General features: G+C 36.7%; 1 protein-coding gene across 15 annotated transcripts in view; it reads left to right on the top strand.

Annotated features, from left to right (window-relative positions):
- Positions 1-14,718, top strand: part of HDAC9 (histone deacetylase 9) — a 460,274-nt gene that overhangs the window by 323,773 nt on the left and 121,783 nt on the right. For all 15 annotated transcript variants that reach the window (XR_010435224.1, XM_064675750.1, XM_064675761.1 and 12 more), the window contains 2 exons: positions 6,225-6,345; positions 11,534-11,583. Coding sequence is in view for 14 of the 15 variants with exons in the window: in XM_064675750.1 (XP_064531820.1) it covers positions 6,225-6,345; positions 11,534-11,583 (171 nt within the window). In the remaining variant the exon portion in view is untranslated. The remainder of the gene's footprint in view (positions 1-6,224; positions 6,346-11,533; positions 11,584-14,718) is intronic.

Genomic DNA, 14,718 nt, shown 5'->3' with positions numbered 1-14,718 from the left:
GTGTTGAACAGCATTCAGCTAATTTTGACTCCAATTGTGTGCTTTGAAATAAGGCTGGAATGTGAAATGAGCTGTCAAAATGGAAACTGATGATAAAACTGAGGAATCTCAGTGTGAAGCTGGTTTGCAGATCTGGTGTTTATTTAGATCCTCTTATGTAGCTAAAGACAGGATCACATTCGTTGATGCAATCTGTCCTTTGCTTCACTGAATTATCTAGCACTTGCCTGACATCAAACAAGTGCTTAAAACTGCTCACTTTCCAAAATAAGGAAGGCTACAGTGATATACTTAATTGGTGCTCTGGTTCTTCAGGAAAGTCATTCAGCTGAATAGATAACTCGTGTCACTAAAGGAGAGGTTATTTCATTATCCAAAATATAAAAGGCCACCATTAAGCTGCATTCTGGAATATACCACACTGAGGATGCACAGTCAAAGCATCATGGACAACTGCACTGTCTCTTCTGCTGAATTCTGAATGCCCCCTCATGGACATTAGTATCTCTTAATACAATTCTCACTATAATTTCCCACAGTTTTTGTCAGAAGGAGGGGAGAGATCACTGGCCAGGTTTTGCCACGTGCACTGCCTCATACACTAAGTCTAAAGAGCAGCTTAAGAACAGAAACGTGCAACAGCCGCCTAGGAAATCCTGTGCAGTAACTGTGAACCTTCTTTTTTCCTCTCTAACTAAAACAGTAGTCCCTCAGGAGGGCTGCAGTCCTGCTCTTTCTCTGCTGAGGAGTTTTAGGATCAAAGGTAGTTCAGTCAGAGGTAGCTCAGATCTTGTTACTTTGCAGTATGTGTATCCTTACGCACAGGCTTGTGCCAGGGGGCCCTCCCTATTTTCTTAATTTAACAAGAAACCCTAATGAAAATGAACAACCTGTATCTATACAATCTTTGTTATCTATAGCAGGGAGCTATATGTGCTTCCTAAGTCATGTGGTGTGGATTAACTCCTCTCACACAGCTAAGGTCTTTGGCCAAGTATACATAGAATCGTCGTCACTAACTGGGTATAGGATGATGAAGGTCATATATACTAGGCTGACACCATGCTTGCTGCAGTTCATAGATTAATTTAGCTAGATTAATCTAAACTTAATTAATTATCTTTATATATTACCTATATATATTGCTCATATTTATCCCACTGTATTTTTAACATATAACTTGATAAAATCCTAACAAGGTTTGAATGGGGTACTAGAAGCTGTGTCTTTGCTAAGAAATAAAATGTGCCTGAGACTGTTCTCCACTCCTGCAGCCCATTGGCATGAGTGTTCAAACTTCCAGGAATGCTTCCTGGCCCATGCCAGTGACCATATCATGTCTGGGAGTTGTCTGGGAGAGTGCTAGCTGCTGCTCAGCCAAAACGGTGTGAAGGACCACTTTAGCAATTTAATAATACAGATGATTGTGCTTCTCTGCCTGGGAATGTTTGCTGGCACTGCTTAGTTTACTGCTGCAGACACAGCCAAGAGGACTTGCTTCTGCAGCCTGTATTTTGTCTTTCTAGCCATGAACTCTAGTTATTCAAACAACAGTTTAGAGGATATTTCCTCAATCGAGAAAACTAGCATAGCCTTCAGATTATTTTTTTTAATCATATCACTTTTCCAAACAGACAGATTAATGCCCCCATCAGCTTCCTCAAGACAAGGGAGCAACACATTCACACCATGGCCTGCCCTTGAGAGCCAGATTTGAAACACCAGTCCCCGACTGAGTCCAGGGCAGGAGAATGAAGTATTCACACACACACACCACCCCCACCCCCCCATAGGGAACTTTTTTATAGCCCTGCTATATACATATTGGAAAAATAAAATTCAGACACAATATTTTTGCATTAGTTTAAAAGCTTTGTGTATATTTACTCAAATGCCTGTTCGGTGTTTGTTAAAAGCTGACAAATGTAGAACAGAGAGTTATCAAATGCAGACCAGGGCAGCTAAAAGATGCAAAGATTGGCATAAAAACATCCATTATATTTTTTTTGCACTTTTCCCTTGGTAAAGAGCAATGCCTAGGCACTCTACCTTTGGGACAAAAAAAGGACTGAATTATGTTTTGGTAGTGGTGTCTACTTTCCACTTGTTCTAGGGAGAGGAAGTATTTACATACCTCCTTTGGGGCCATAATTTGTGTACACATGACTGACATCAGGCTACAGAGATCAGCACAGGTCTAGAAAAGAAAAGAAGAATGTAGACATGGTCCCACTTTTGTGCCCCCACCTCTACTTCCTGTGGTCCAGCAACATATTTCTTTTCAGCTTGGAATTTGATCTGAATTTTTGTAGTTTTCTGGATTAGGGAGACATCTTACACCTCCTGCCATCCACATCTTATGGACCAAAGGGGGGAGAAGGAAAGAATTTAAAGTTGAGTCTGCCAGATCACATAGACTGAAATATATGAAAAAATTCTACCCTTTGAACCTCAATTTACCACTGACGATTACATAATAAAGAAAAAGTTATTCTGTTTTTAAGAGCAAAAATCTTTAGAGTGTTTAACATATTCAAGTTAGGCACTGGAGGACCAAAACATATGAAGAGATAAATGCATTTCTATGTGGGTGCATGAGTGTCAGAGCTATGATTGCAATTCCCACATGATGGAGAGAGAACAAGCAATCTGGGTATACTGACTGGCAAAAGGCATGCTGTCAGCATTTTTTAAAAAAAGATAATTTAACAACTATAAGAAATCTCAGAAAGGCAGGAAAAAATCTGAAGACCTTGTTTACAAACTTGTCAGCCTGAGAGAATCTCCATACAAATAGCTGCAGTATAGGCAATGGACACATTACTCTGAGACCCTGGTGAGAAATATTCCTTAGCCTATGTAAATTCCTGATAGTTTAGCAGAGAGAAACAGGCACCATCACCTTTGTCTTTTTGAATCTCTGTCTGTGCATGAGTTTAGTCTGCTGAAAGTCTAACCAAAATCTTCAGGTTAATAGAGGTTACCTGTGTGAAATGTTAAAGGTCTATTTTAAACAGAAGACCAGACAAGACAGTTCTCTTTGACCTTAAATTCTGTGAAAGATCAAAGCATTTTCCTGTTGTGGGGAGAATAACTTTCTAGTACTAGATTGATTTTTTTAAGCACTCAGGTGCAAGTATTTTGCTCTCCTGAGATGCATAAATTTCTCTGTTGATGAGGGAACTGCATATGTTAGAGGACAAAGCCAACACACAAATTGTCATGCATATTAGAAAAGGATGACTTGCCTTCTACTAAAGATGTAGTAGATGGGTGGATGTAGTGTTCAAATTCCTCTGAATGAAACAGATACTGTTCATATGTTCTTCTATGCTATTTCTCCTTTTTTACTGGCTTTATGCCAATTTTCTGCTACATTTTACGGTTTTGATACTCCCATGGTCAATGAAAATTAAGAAAGACACTTCAAAATAAAAAAAAGATGTGGCTAAAAGTGTATGTGTAAAGTTATACACATGCATATGTTCTGTTGTCTGATAACTCATGCTAGTGAGAGCCAGAAACTATCACTTTGCATAACTGAAATTACATGACTCCAGACTCTGGCAACAGACTTAGGACATATGCTTGTGTAGATCTGCTAAATGCTGACATCATTATGTGAGAAGGGCTATTCTTAGAAATTATTACAGATAATTTTTAATGCAATTTTTTTCCTCTGTGTAGAGCCTTAGATAGCTGGGATTTTAACTTTCATTAAAATGCCTTGACAAGCAGAGATACTGCAAGGATGGGATGAAAGGAACATTAAATGAGGAGATGGAAATGCAGAAACAGCACAGACATGCACTGTTTACCCATCCCCTTCCTCCTGACATCTATGGTGTAAATGTACTTGTTGATGATGAAGGTTAGAGCTTGAGAAGCCATGAAGAAAGAGCAGATCTGGGCTCTGCCTGCCCTGGCAGCTCAGCTGATGGCTGCACTCCAAGGACCTCACTGTTGAGAGCTGCCTGGAGTGGGATGTCCTGTTTGGTGTTACTTGATTTCTGCACCAAACCTGTTTCTGCACAACCTATTTTTGCCCTAGACAACTTGGTTGGTGATATTGGGTAGTAGGTAGGTTGTTGGCAAAACATTTTGGGAGACGACTTCCAGACCAAATATGACAGATCACCCCATTGTAAGAATAGGCTAGCTGTGGGTCTTTTTATAGTTAAAGGAATATGGCATTTAAGACCCCCCCAAAAAAGCCAGACAATTAACTCTTAAACATCTCTGGAAGTTTTTGCATAACTTGTAGAAAATATACAACCAGAATGAGTATTTTGCTCAAGGTTCTTTGATGGGACCTTCATAAAATTCCTCCTTACTTTTCTGATACATTTATTTTATTTGTCCTGAAAGTCAGTCTCCCTTCCCAGTTTTCCTGTGGAGAATTGGGTATATAGATTTTGAAGCAGCTTGTTAGAAACATAGACCTTAATGAGAATGGATGAAGGAATAAATGTTACCAGTCACCTCACTTGTGAAGAAAAATATTTTATCTGACCCAGAAGAACAATTACAGAGTTTACTGACTCCATGAAGTCACATAATGTGCTGATTTTGATTGTGCAACTCTGTGTTAAAAGGATATGAGTGCACTGCCACAAATTCTCATGTGAGACTGGGAGAGGCTTGAAGAAATTAGAGATGAAAAAGGGTTTATTAAGTCATTTAGTTCTTGGATCATTCCCTAAAATGTTTTTTCCACTGTTGTATCTAGTCAAGTTTTAAACACTGCAAGAAATAGGGCTTCCACCATTTCCCTGAGGGGGAGCTTGTTCCACAGTCATCTATCTCTAACTCTTAGGATATTTTTCCTGATTAGTCAGAAAAAATTGCCACTGCTTAACTCAATATAAACTGTGCTCAGTTCTTCTGACCCAGCCCCTCCCCCCAGTCCCCAGGCAGCTCCTTTCCTCTGTAGTGCACATTTTCGATTTATAATATTGCTTTCTTCTCTTAATGCAGAGGTTGGTGCTTTCCAATGTATACGACAAGGTGTTGGATACAGTAAGAATTGCAACTTAACCTCTAATAAAACTAGAATTAATAGGCATTTCTGTAACATGTTAATCAGTCTACTTGAAAATAGGGTGATCTAGTTAGATAACTTTTATACCTGTTTATCTGTAGACCTTGACAGTTGGACAGATCCACAGTCTGAGCTGTGAGAGGTTTTGCCCTAGGTGTTCATAAGGACCAGATCTGCAAACAGGGTCCAAGACCTTAAAAAAAAAGCTGTTTTCTCTCCACTTTATCCAATATCAACAGGAAAGTTGATCTTGGGAGCAGAACTTTGTTGACAGTGCTGTTTATTATACCCAATCCCAAACAAAATCTAATTCATGTTGCTGTGTTTGCAAAAGCTGTGCAGCACTAGCATAAAGAGAGAAATAAATATGACAAACTTTAACTCCAAATACATACAAGGATGTATGTATCTGTTGAAAGTGTTAGTTTTATCTTTTCCTCCCTATCTTCCTTCCTTCCTAAACTCATTATATTTCAATGGATTTGTAGAGAGACACCCCAGATTTTTTACCGCTGATTTACATGGGGTGAGTACAGGCTGAAGAAACAGTTAAGGAGACAAACTTCACTTACAAAAATGTAAGGAAGCGAGTCAGCATGTGTAACAGCAAAAATGATCCTGGGATATTAATCATACATTAAAAACTTAAAAATATACAGAAATATTTTATTAAAGCATTTAAACTTCTTCTCCTTGTCTCTCCTCACTACGATCATATTCCTCCTAACAGCGTAAATCACAAGCACTAGTAATAATGCAAAAAACATTAATTCTCATTCCAAACACATCTGCAGCTTACAGGTGTGAATAATTTTTCGCTCTCTAAATTAGATATTTTCCTAGCCAGATTTCTTACTTAAGAAATATTTTACCTTTTGTTTTGTATCTCTTAATGTATTACGTAGAAAAGAGGCAGAACATTTTCTTTTCTTTTTCTTGTATGTGAAACCTTGTATTAGGTTAACTCTACTAAGTGAGGCATTTTGTGATAAAGCACACACACATTTGTTTTTCATATAGCATTACTTTAATAAACAAATCAGTGTCACATTCCTGCATGACGCAATTTCAACCCATTATTAATCATACTAAATGTTATTTTGGACCTTTACTTTTTTTTTTTTTCCTCTTCTCCCTAAATATTGTCAGTGGAATATTGTAGGCCTCTGCTGTTTTCTTTCAGCGAATTCGAGGTCGAAAAGCCAGTCTGGAAGAAATACAGCTGGTTCACTCTGAACATCATTCACTGCTGTATGGCACCAGTCCCCTGAACAGACAGAAGCTGGACCCCAGGAAACTCCTAGGTCTGTACAGGCCTCTATTCTACCGAGAACAGCACATTCCAGCACTGTCATTAGTCATAGCTGGTGTCAGTTTAAAACACTTGGCAAGCAGTGTGACAAAAATTCACTTTTTCCAAATGCATTGCTATGTGGAAGGAGAATGTTACAATGGAAGCCAAATACAGTTTAGCAAAATGCACGGGTTGGAAAGCAGCGATAGAAGTTTTTCCTCATTTACTTCAAAAATCATCAGTGTTAACCATTTACTGTAATTTTTTCTCCATTGGAGGTCAATGGCAATTTTGAATTCTATCTCCTTGTGTTCTCTGATTTGAAAACAGGAATTTAAGATACACTTGCTTGTCAGAATTGCTTGTTTGCTGTTCTCATTTGCTTTATTTCAATTATTTCAGCCATGCTGATTGCAGATAGCATGCCTAAGTTTTGCTAATAAGTGAACTTTAATGCCTTCCCATTACGCAGGATATGATGTTCTGAATAATGGGAGGGGAAAACACATTAAAATATTAAATGCCACTATGGGTGTACAGATTAGCAGAAAAGCAACAGGTTTCTCAGGCCAAATATCTTCATGCATAGCCAATGCTCAGTGCCTTTTATAACATAAAAGTAGGATTAAATTGAGCTCTGCCATGAGTGTAGCATGAAGCAGATCTATTTGTCAGAAACATACAAAAAAATAGTGCATTTTGGAAATAATCTGTGAGTGAAATCCTGCCCTTTATATCCCAGCACATCGGATGCAACATTCTAATTCTCAGTTATTTTTATAACTCTTTTTCTACGATCTGGAACTTTTCCTAAATGTAATGAAATCCAACCCAAACAAAAATAACACTAGCCAACCGAAGAAATTGCTGCCACAATTCTAGTAATACATAGTAATTATTTTGCTTTGGAAACTAATGCTAAGTGTTTCTTCTGTAAGGCAGACTGTTGTTTCAGTAAGTCATAAGAGTAGATATGAAAAATTTCTTGATCGCAGTGTTATATATGTACATTTTTTTAGCTGAGGCAGCCTCAAAACTGAAAAATACTTACAGTATAATAGGTTCTGAGGAGCCTGAATTTCTAAGGTAGGAAATCCTCCTTTAAAAGAAAAGAAAAAAGGTGTTTCCAAGAAAAAGCTCTAAATTCCTGCAAAATTAAAATTTGGAAACATTTTGATTTGATTTGATCAACATTGTCAAAATGTTCTTTTTGATACAGTCAAGCATTTAATTTAATATTTTTTGTTTGCTTAATTTAATTTTATTTTCCACATTATTTAATATAACATACATAGATATAAAATATTGTTCCAATTTTGGATCTCAGGGGTTGACCAGAATCTGGGATGCAGTGTGCAGTTGCAGATACAAGGTGAAAAAAGGAATGGACCCAGGTACCCTAACTGTGCTTCTGCTGCTGTACAGAGAATGCAGAAAGCTTTGTTTCCCCTATCTCAGAAACACATATCTTCACCCACAGTTCTTTCCTTGACACTCTCTGCCTTTTTTATTAGACACTTAGTCCAAAACGTTTATTCTCCAAGTTTATATCAAGATCACAGTCTTAGAATATATTCTGAGTGTATCCTTGGCTCAATGCCCTTTTCTGTCTCTGTTTCTAGGATGTTTTCTTGCTGCACCTCACATGGCTATTTACCAAGACAACAGCCAATAAAACACCATTCCCACATGCTTTTGCATGTGCCTGTTTTTTGGCTGGAAGCTCTAATCATTTGGGCTTCCAGACTCTTGGATAAAGGAACTTAATTGTCTCTCACACTATTCCAAAATGCAGTGTGACTGTTCCACCTTTTGTTGTCCCCAGTTCAGTGAGGTTGAAGCAAGCCAATCCTGACATTAAAATTAACATCTTGTTATAGTACAGAAATTCATGTGTACCAAATGAGAAAAATTTAAAGAAAATGTTTCTCTTAAAAAATGTTGTCAATAACAAGATCGTCTCAGAAAATATTTCTATTTCAATGAAAGTGTATTTTGTTTTCTAAGAAATACTTCCATCAAATAATGGCTTTGCATCCTATTGAAGAAGAGGACCTAATCATTCCTTTCCGTACTCCTCTACCCATTCAGAAAGACAGAGGCATCACTTTTCTCCATTCATGCTCCAGAAAAGAGTTTGTTCCCTGTTCAAAAGAGTACATCTGCTTTGTCTGAAGTTCTTTTTCTTTTTTCTTTCTTCTGTTCTGGAAGATTGCGTAACAAAATGACTGCAAACTACTGATATCAGTGAGAATTATGCACACAGTTATTGTTCACCTATTTCTACTGGTTTACAAGTATAAACTTGCTTGAACTCTTGGTTTTATTTGCCCTGCATCAGGGCCTACAAATGCATCTGTTCCAACTGATCACTTCAACTTCTACACTATTGTGTAGTTAAGATTTTGACTGATGTATCTTAGTGTGTTATGTTAAACAACATGTTATGTTGCACTTCGATTGTCTTGACACGAGGGAAACTAATATGCAGACTAAGTGTCACATCACATTATGGTTTCATGTGACAGAATACAATCTTACAAATCTCTTTGACTAAGTTCAAGGGGAGAACAGTAAACAGTCCTTACAAATTTGCTTCCTTTTTCCTTCTCCAACTGTCATTAAGCGTTACTAAAAGTCAAGTTTCCAATGATTAAAAATTTGTAAAAGAGAGAAATATACTGTCAACACATTCCTGACAGTGAGTCAGTATTTAGAGTATAATTAAAATATGCATTCAGAAAGCATCCATGCAATTGCAATTTCAAGTTAGTGAGGAAATAAACACGTAACAGAAAAGGCTTCGTTCTTGAGGGATGGTACTCAGAATAATCAGGTTAAAAGTGACCACAATTTTTAATTTATTTTTTTTTGAAAGTGAGTTTTTGCCCATCACTTTTCCTATTCATCAGACTCTCGGTCCCCAGCTGTCAACATTCTAAGCAGCTTCCTTGACTTCTGACCTTAGTTAGTTAGGGGTGCCTCAGAACCTAATTTGACAAACCAGCTTCTCCTGACTTTGTGCATTGATATTTAAGAATACAAATCTTGGATCATTTCTAGCTCTATCAGTAAATTGTTGTACTGAATTTCAAGTGATTTGCTGATTTGCACAAACTCTGCCCTAGTGCAAAGCCAAAACCACTTGGTTACTTAAAATTTGCCTTCTCCCTGACTTGAAGTAAACCAATATCTTCTGGGACATCAACTTCAAACATCATGGGAGATTCTCATTTCAATTAATTTTCAGCTTTTTGCTATTGATTTTAATTTCTGGCGGAGTGTCTTGAGCTCTTTCCTTTTTGTGAGGCTATCTAAGTGATGGTCTCACTTTCTTTTAGTACAATCTTTCCCCATTGTTCTTTTCATGAAATCTCAACATTTTTCTTGTTCTGCATAGTCTGTTAACTGCTTTTTTTTTAATATCATCCAATAAGAAGTGACTATCCTGGAAAGTTTCTTGATACACTGAAAAGGCTTACACGCTTGTTTCCTCCTGTTTTAGTACTACCATTTGATTGATTTTAGAGTTCCTCCTAACCATCTGCTTTTCTGCTTTTACTTTGTGTTTGTTGTTTTTAATAGTGTTTACCATGCATAGTGAGCCCATCTGCAGGGAGGTAAATGAGAATTCATCTGTTGTCTCCTGTGTCTCAACTCTGCAATGGAATTTAAGAAAAAAAGGTCTAATCATTCAATAATCTAAAAATCCCTTCTGTTATCTCAAATTGCATCTTATGATTCCATTAATGTCTCCTGGCACTTTAACAGCACTAATTTTTTAGTTACCCGATCAAGACTTTTTCATTGATCACTGGACCTGCTTAGCAAGAGTTCTGGAAACTCCAACCTGTACCTCTACTCTGACAATCTCCTGCAGCCAACATTTCCTTGCTTGTCTGGGGCCATCAGGACTCACAGTATGAGAATACTCTGTATAGCTGCTGCACCTGCATTTCCCCTGGTAGCTCCACAGGAGGTTTTGTTTGTCTTCTCTGGCACACTGTGCAAACTGATCAAAGACCTCAAGCCAGTTAAAAATGCATCTTGGATTTTACTCAAAGTGTAAAGCACTTTTTTAGTCTCAGACCTTGCAGTCTGGTCCCTTGTACTTCAAAGATGATGGCTGAAAATTGTCTTTATGCATTTTGTTGGCACCTGCTAAACATGAGTAACTGCAGTGTTTGTCCCTTCCCAACTGGTGGCTCCTCCAGGTTAACTCAAGTGATTCACTGTCTAATGTTTCCTCCAGATGGCAAGGTTACAAAGCCAGTTCTGTGATATGGCAGGGAAAAAGCTTATGTTCTCTTCTATGGCTGCCTTAGGATCAGATTTCATATTGGGACAGGAATTGCACCAAATCCTGAGATCCTTACCCAGTTTTCATATTGTCCTTATCAAGATAAACAGTGAATTAGGTAGTACAAAAAACCAAACCAAACCAAAAAATGCAAAAAAACCCCAAGAATAAATAAAGAGTATAAATATTAAGATAAACCCTATATTAGCTAATATATAGAGTAGAACTAGCTAGACATTAGATTCTAGAGCTTATTAAGTTTTTGTTCCCTTTAGTATAATGTATTTGCTGAATAATACTAAAACAATATATATATTCATTGATGGTATGTAAATGAAGAAAATAGCATTTTTACATAGATAGGAAGACTAAGACTGCAATTTTCAAAGGAAAAGCTCTCTCAGAGAGACAAATTTAAGAAATGAACAGTTTCGTTTAAGTTTAATGAGAGTTCCCTCTGTTATCAGTGAAAAGAAACAGGTATTTCTCAAGTATAATTCATCCCATCAGTCATCTAGGCTGGGTGGAGGTACCTGCCTCACTCCACCAGCTGGAGAAGAAGCTGACTAGCTTAGACAAGATGCTTATCAGCTACAGATATCGGGATGATTAGTCACCCTAGTTCAGAGTGACTTTCTGTGGAGATTTGATCATTACATTCCTTTAAAAATACTGCTTTCCAATGTTAAGATTTGTCACTGTTGCATAACAGTACCTTAACTTTCCCATGGCTGATTTGATTTCTAAGTATTGTGATTATTTTTATACTAATATATGGCATTTTCATAGTGTAATAATAAAATCTGAATTACTGTAAAGAGTAAGGAAATACTGTTTGAGTATTTAAATGTCATTTTGATAAATTATGCTTAATGTTTCTTTTTTCTTTAATATATAGGAAACGTGTCTCAAAAACTATTTTCCTTGTTGCCTTGTGGGGGACTTGGGGTAAGTATATGTTTGGTTTTTTTGCAAGAGGGACAGCACTCAACATATGTGTTCATTCATTAATACTTTAGAACTACTGCATTATCAGTTCAAAGTCTTCAGAAGCTGATAAAAAACAAAAGAGATGAAACCTGAGCCATTACTGCACTATTTTTTCAAAGACACAGAAGACAGTACATTACAATAAGCATATGGAAGAGTTAGACAGCAACACATTTCGTGTAAATGTACCCATTCCTTGAGTTGTGCCACTTTAGGTTTTTTTACGTAAGCTCTATTCTTGAGGAAAGTAACACGGGAGCAATTTTCATAGCATAATGAGCTTTGGAGAAGCTGTTTTGTGTACTATTGAAAAGTAAATATAGTTCCACATTTCTCTGAAAGGACAAAAAAAATTACCAAAACTAACATCTAGCATGAAAAGGGCTCACTAGCTGCTAGCTAGTAACTTGGGTATTGTTAAAGTTACAAATTATATGAGCATTTTTATGTCCTGTTTTGAAATGAATTAAACCTGAAATACAAGCTTGCAAGTATTAGGACACAGTAGACAAAAATCTCCAGACAAAAATATGTTGCAACCTTAGGTAAAAGAATGAAGCTAAGTTATTGAAAAACACATAGAATTTCTACTGATGTTGGTATCATGCTCCTATTAAATTCTAGTGAAGATAAAGCCAGGGAGAAATAATTTTTCTCATACATGAGTTTTTAACACAAAAGCACTCGACACTTTTGGTCCAACTGGGTCCATTATTTACTGATGTCATCAATATGAAAGTGAAACGATCATAATTCCAGATAACAATGGGCTGTCTGGATGAGATTTCCTTTCCCTGTTTCTGAGTGAATTCTCTGAGTATCTCTCTGAGTATCTGAGCGGAGATAAAGCCATAATCTCTGGAGGTCAACTTTCAATGCAACTTTCTACAGTTTTATTTACTTCTATTTTTCACAAAGGATAAATTCCATACCATACTAGTATGTTTATACAGGGGGGTTTTATGATGAGATATCTGAGAGAAGAAATACTCATTTTGTAAGGTTTTAACACACACACACACACAAAAGAAAAAAATGCATTTTACCTTTCAGTATTTAGTAATTTTTGAGGATTTATCCACTATGACTTAAAAAAAAAAGAATCAGGAAGTGGTAATCATTCCAGCTCCTCCACTGTAGGCCTAGCTTGCTGAAGATTCTGCCTAAAATTTGGAAGTAGTAACTCGCTAATTTGGAAACCTGGGTATCATTTCTGTACATGATTCAGCAAACATTACATATTGACATGTAGACATGTCCACATGCACCTCCGTAAACTTCTGTGTGCACATATTCACACATGCATGCATATATGTACATACTGGTGTACAAAAAAGGTAATTTTTCATACCGTTGTTGCAGAGAAAATTGAACAAGAAATGAATAAAGTTGAGAAAGAATGTTCAAGCTTCCAAGTAAAAACTGTCTTGAAAAAATCTATTTAAGGGCCTTGGATAGTAAATAGGACTATGGCACCCTTTGAAAATTAAAGGGTAAGATTTTTCTGTGAAACAAGTTATTGTGGTATTAAAAAATTGTGACTAGAGATGTTCTTTGAAATCCTCCAACTAATGACAGTACTTTGTCTACTCTAAAGCTAACACAAGTCAGAATTGCTCAGTGTAACCTCATTTTTTTAAGCATTTAAATTAACCTACACCTTTTTTTTCAGTCTGTATGCTTTATTTCTTATTTAAATTCATGGCAATTGGGTTAAAGAACATGTTGTAGAAACAGATCTTTTATTTATTTTTTTTCTAGTTGGTTTGCCTTTCTACATATTATTACTGTCAGGCTTGCTGTGGGGCTTTTTTAAAGGAATGGGTTATGACCTTTTTCAAGGTAAATAATCAGATTAGGAGCTCTCTTTCAGTGATATTTAGCTGTTGATTGGTTAAGATGAGCTCTGGGATAGGGAATTGCTTCAAACTATGTGGAAAGCAATTCTTAAGTTTACTTTCAGAAATGATGGTGGAAAGAAACAAGAAATATTGCTACTTAGTAACTCTGAATTTAATTGACAGTTAGAAAGTGTAACCAATGTAAAGGAGGAAGAGTAATTCATGCAAAGACTTTAAGGATGGATGGAAGAATTTTTTTTAATGTTTGTTGTAATTTTTTTCTTGCTTGTTTGCATCACTACTTGTTTGCTACAGAATACAATGAGAAAATGTTAAGAAAAAAAATTCCATTCTTGCAGGAGACTTTATGATTGCGTTTCAAACCAGGGTTTTCAGAGGTCTTTCATCCTATTGTCTTCTAGCCAAGCAGAGACCTTGCTGGCTGTTATTATGCAGGTCTATTATGAAACAGATTAGTAGTTAGACTACTCACATAGGGGATGAGAAACCTAGGCTTAGTTCTCTACACTCCCAGGCTGGATTTAATATCAGAGATCCCATTCTTAGTGGATCTTGTTACCACACAGGAGATCAAATGTTGTTTCTTGTTGGAGACCCTCATACCACGCACTGAAGCTGTGCCACTGCTGTAAAGAGCGCCAAACAAGTAAGGCAGAGCATATGTAGGATACAGCCCATGTACCTAAGGCTATAGTCTACCTATTTTATATTTATAAATACTGTGAAATCCAAGCTCTGAGGCCCTGCTCCACAGAAAGCTTATAAATTTGATTTGAAAAAAATCAGTGAACAGAATGAAAACTGTTCTTGGATCAAGGACTGGAACTCAGGACTTCACAGACATTGATCAACTGATGGGCTTTACAGATTGTATTGACATGAGTTTTGGATGGCTCACATTGTTCCCAAATTAAAGTCTAACTAACCTCTATAACTCTGAATGCTACTCTATTACTGATTTTGTTATCTCTGTTCTAAAACTGCAGTCAACATTAGAGATCCTCTTCTTTGGATATTACTTACAGTTACAGTGAAAGAAAGTTTTTTTCAAGAATTTTGAAAAGCAAACAAGAGGCAGTCTGTGTCCATAACTAATATTTTCTGATCCTTTTCCATCACAGCATTATATCTTTTGTAGCAGTGCAAAATGCATATAAAGTTACAACTTACTCATTTTGTAAGCACCCTTCATCCATATGAATCTTCTTTCAGGTAGTGCTAGGGATTGGTT

Source organism: Pseudopipra pipra, chromosome 1, assembly GCF_036250125.1.
Source record: "Pseudopipra pipra isolate bDixPip1 chromosome 1, bDixPip1.hap1, whole genome shotgun sequence".
In the NCBI taxonomy this organism is placed as follows: domain Eukaryota; kingdom Metazoa; phylum Chordata; class Aves; order Passeriformes; family Pipridae; genus Pseudopipra; species Pseudopipra pipra.
The sequence above is the reverse complement of the archived record's forward strand: the minus strand, read 5'-3'. Positions and strand labels throughout refer to the sequence as shown.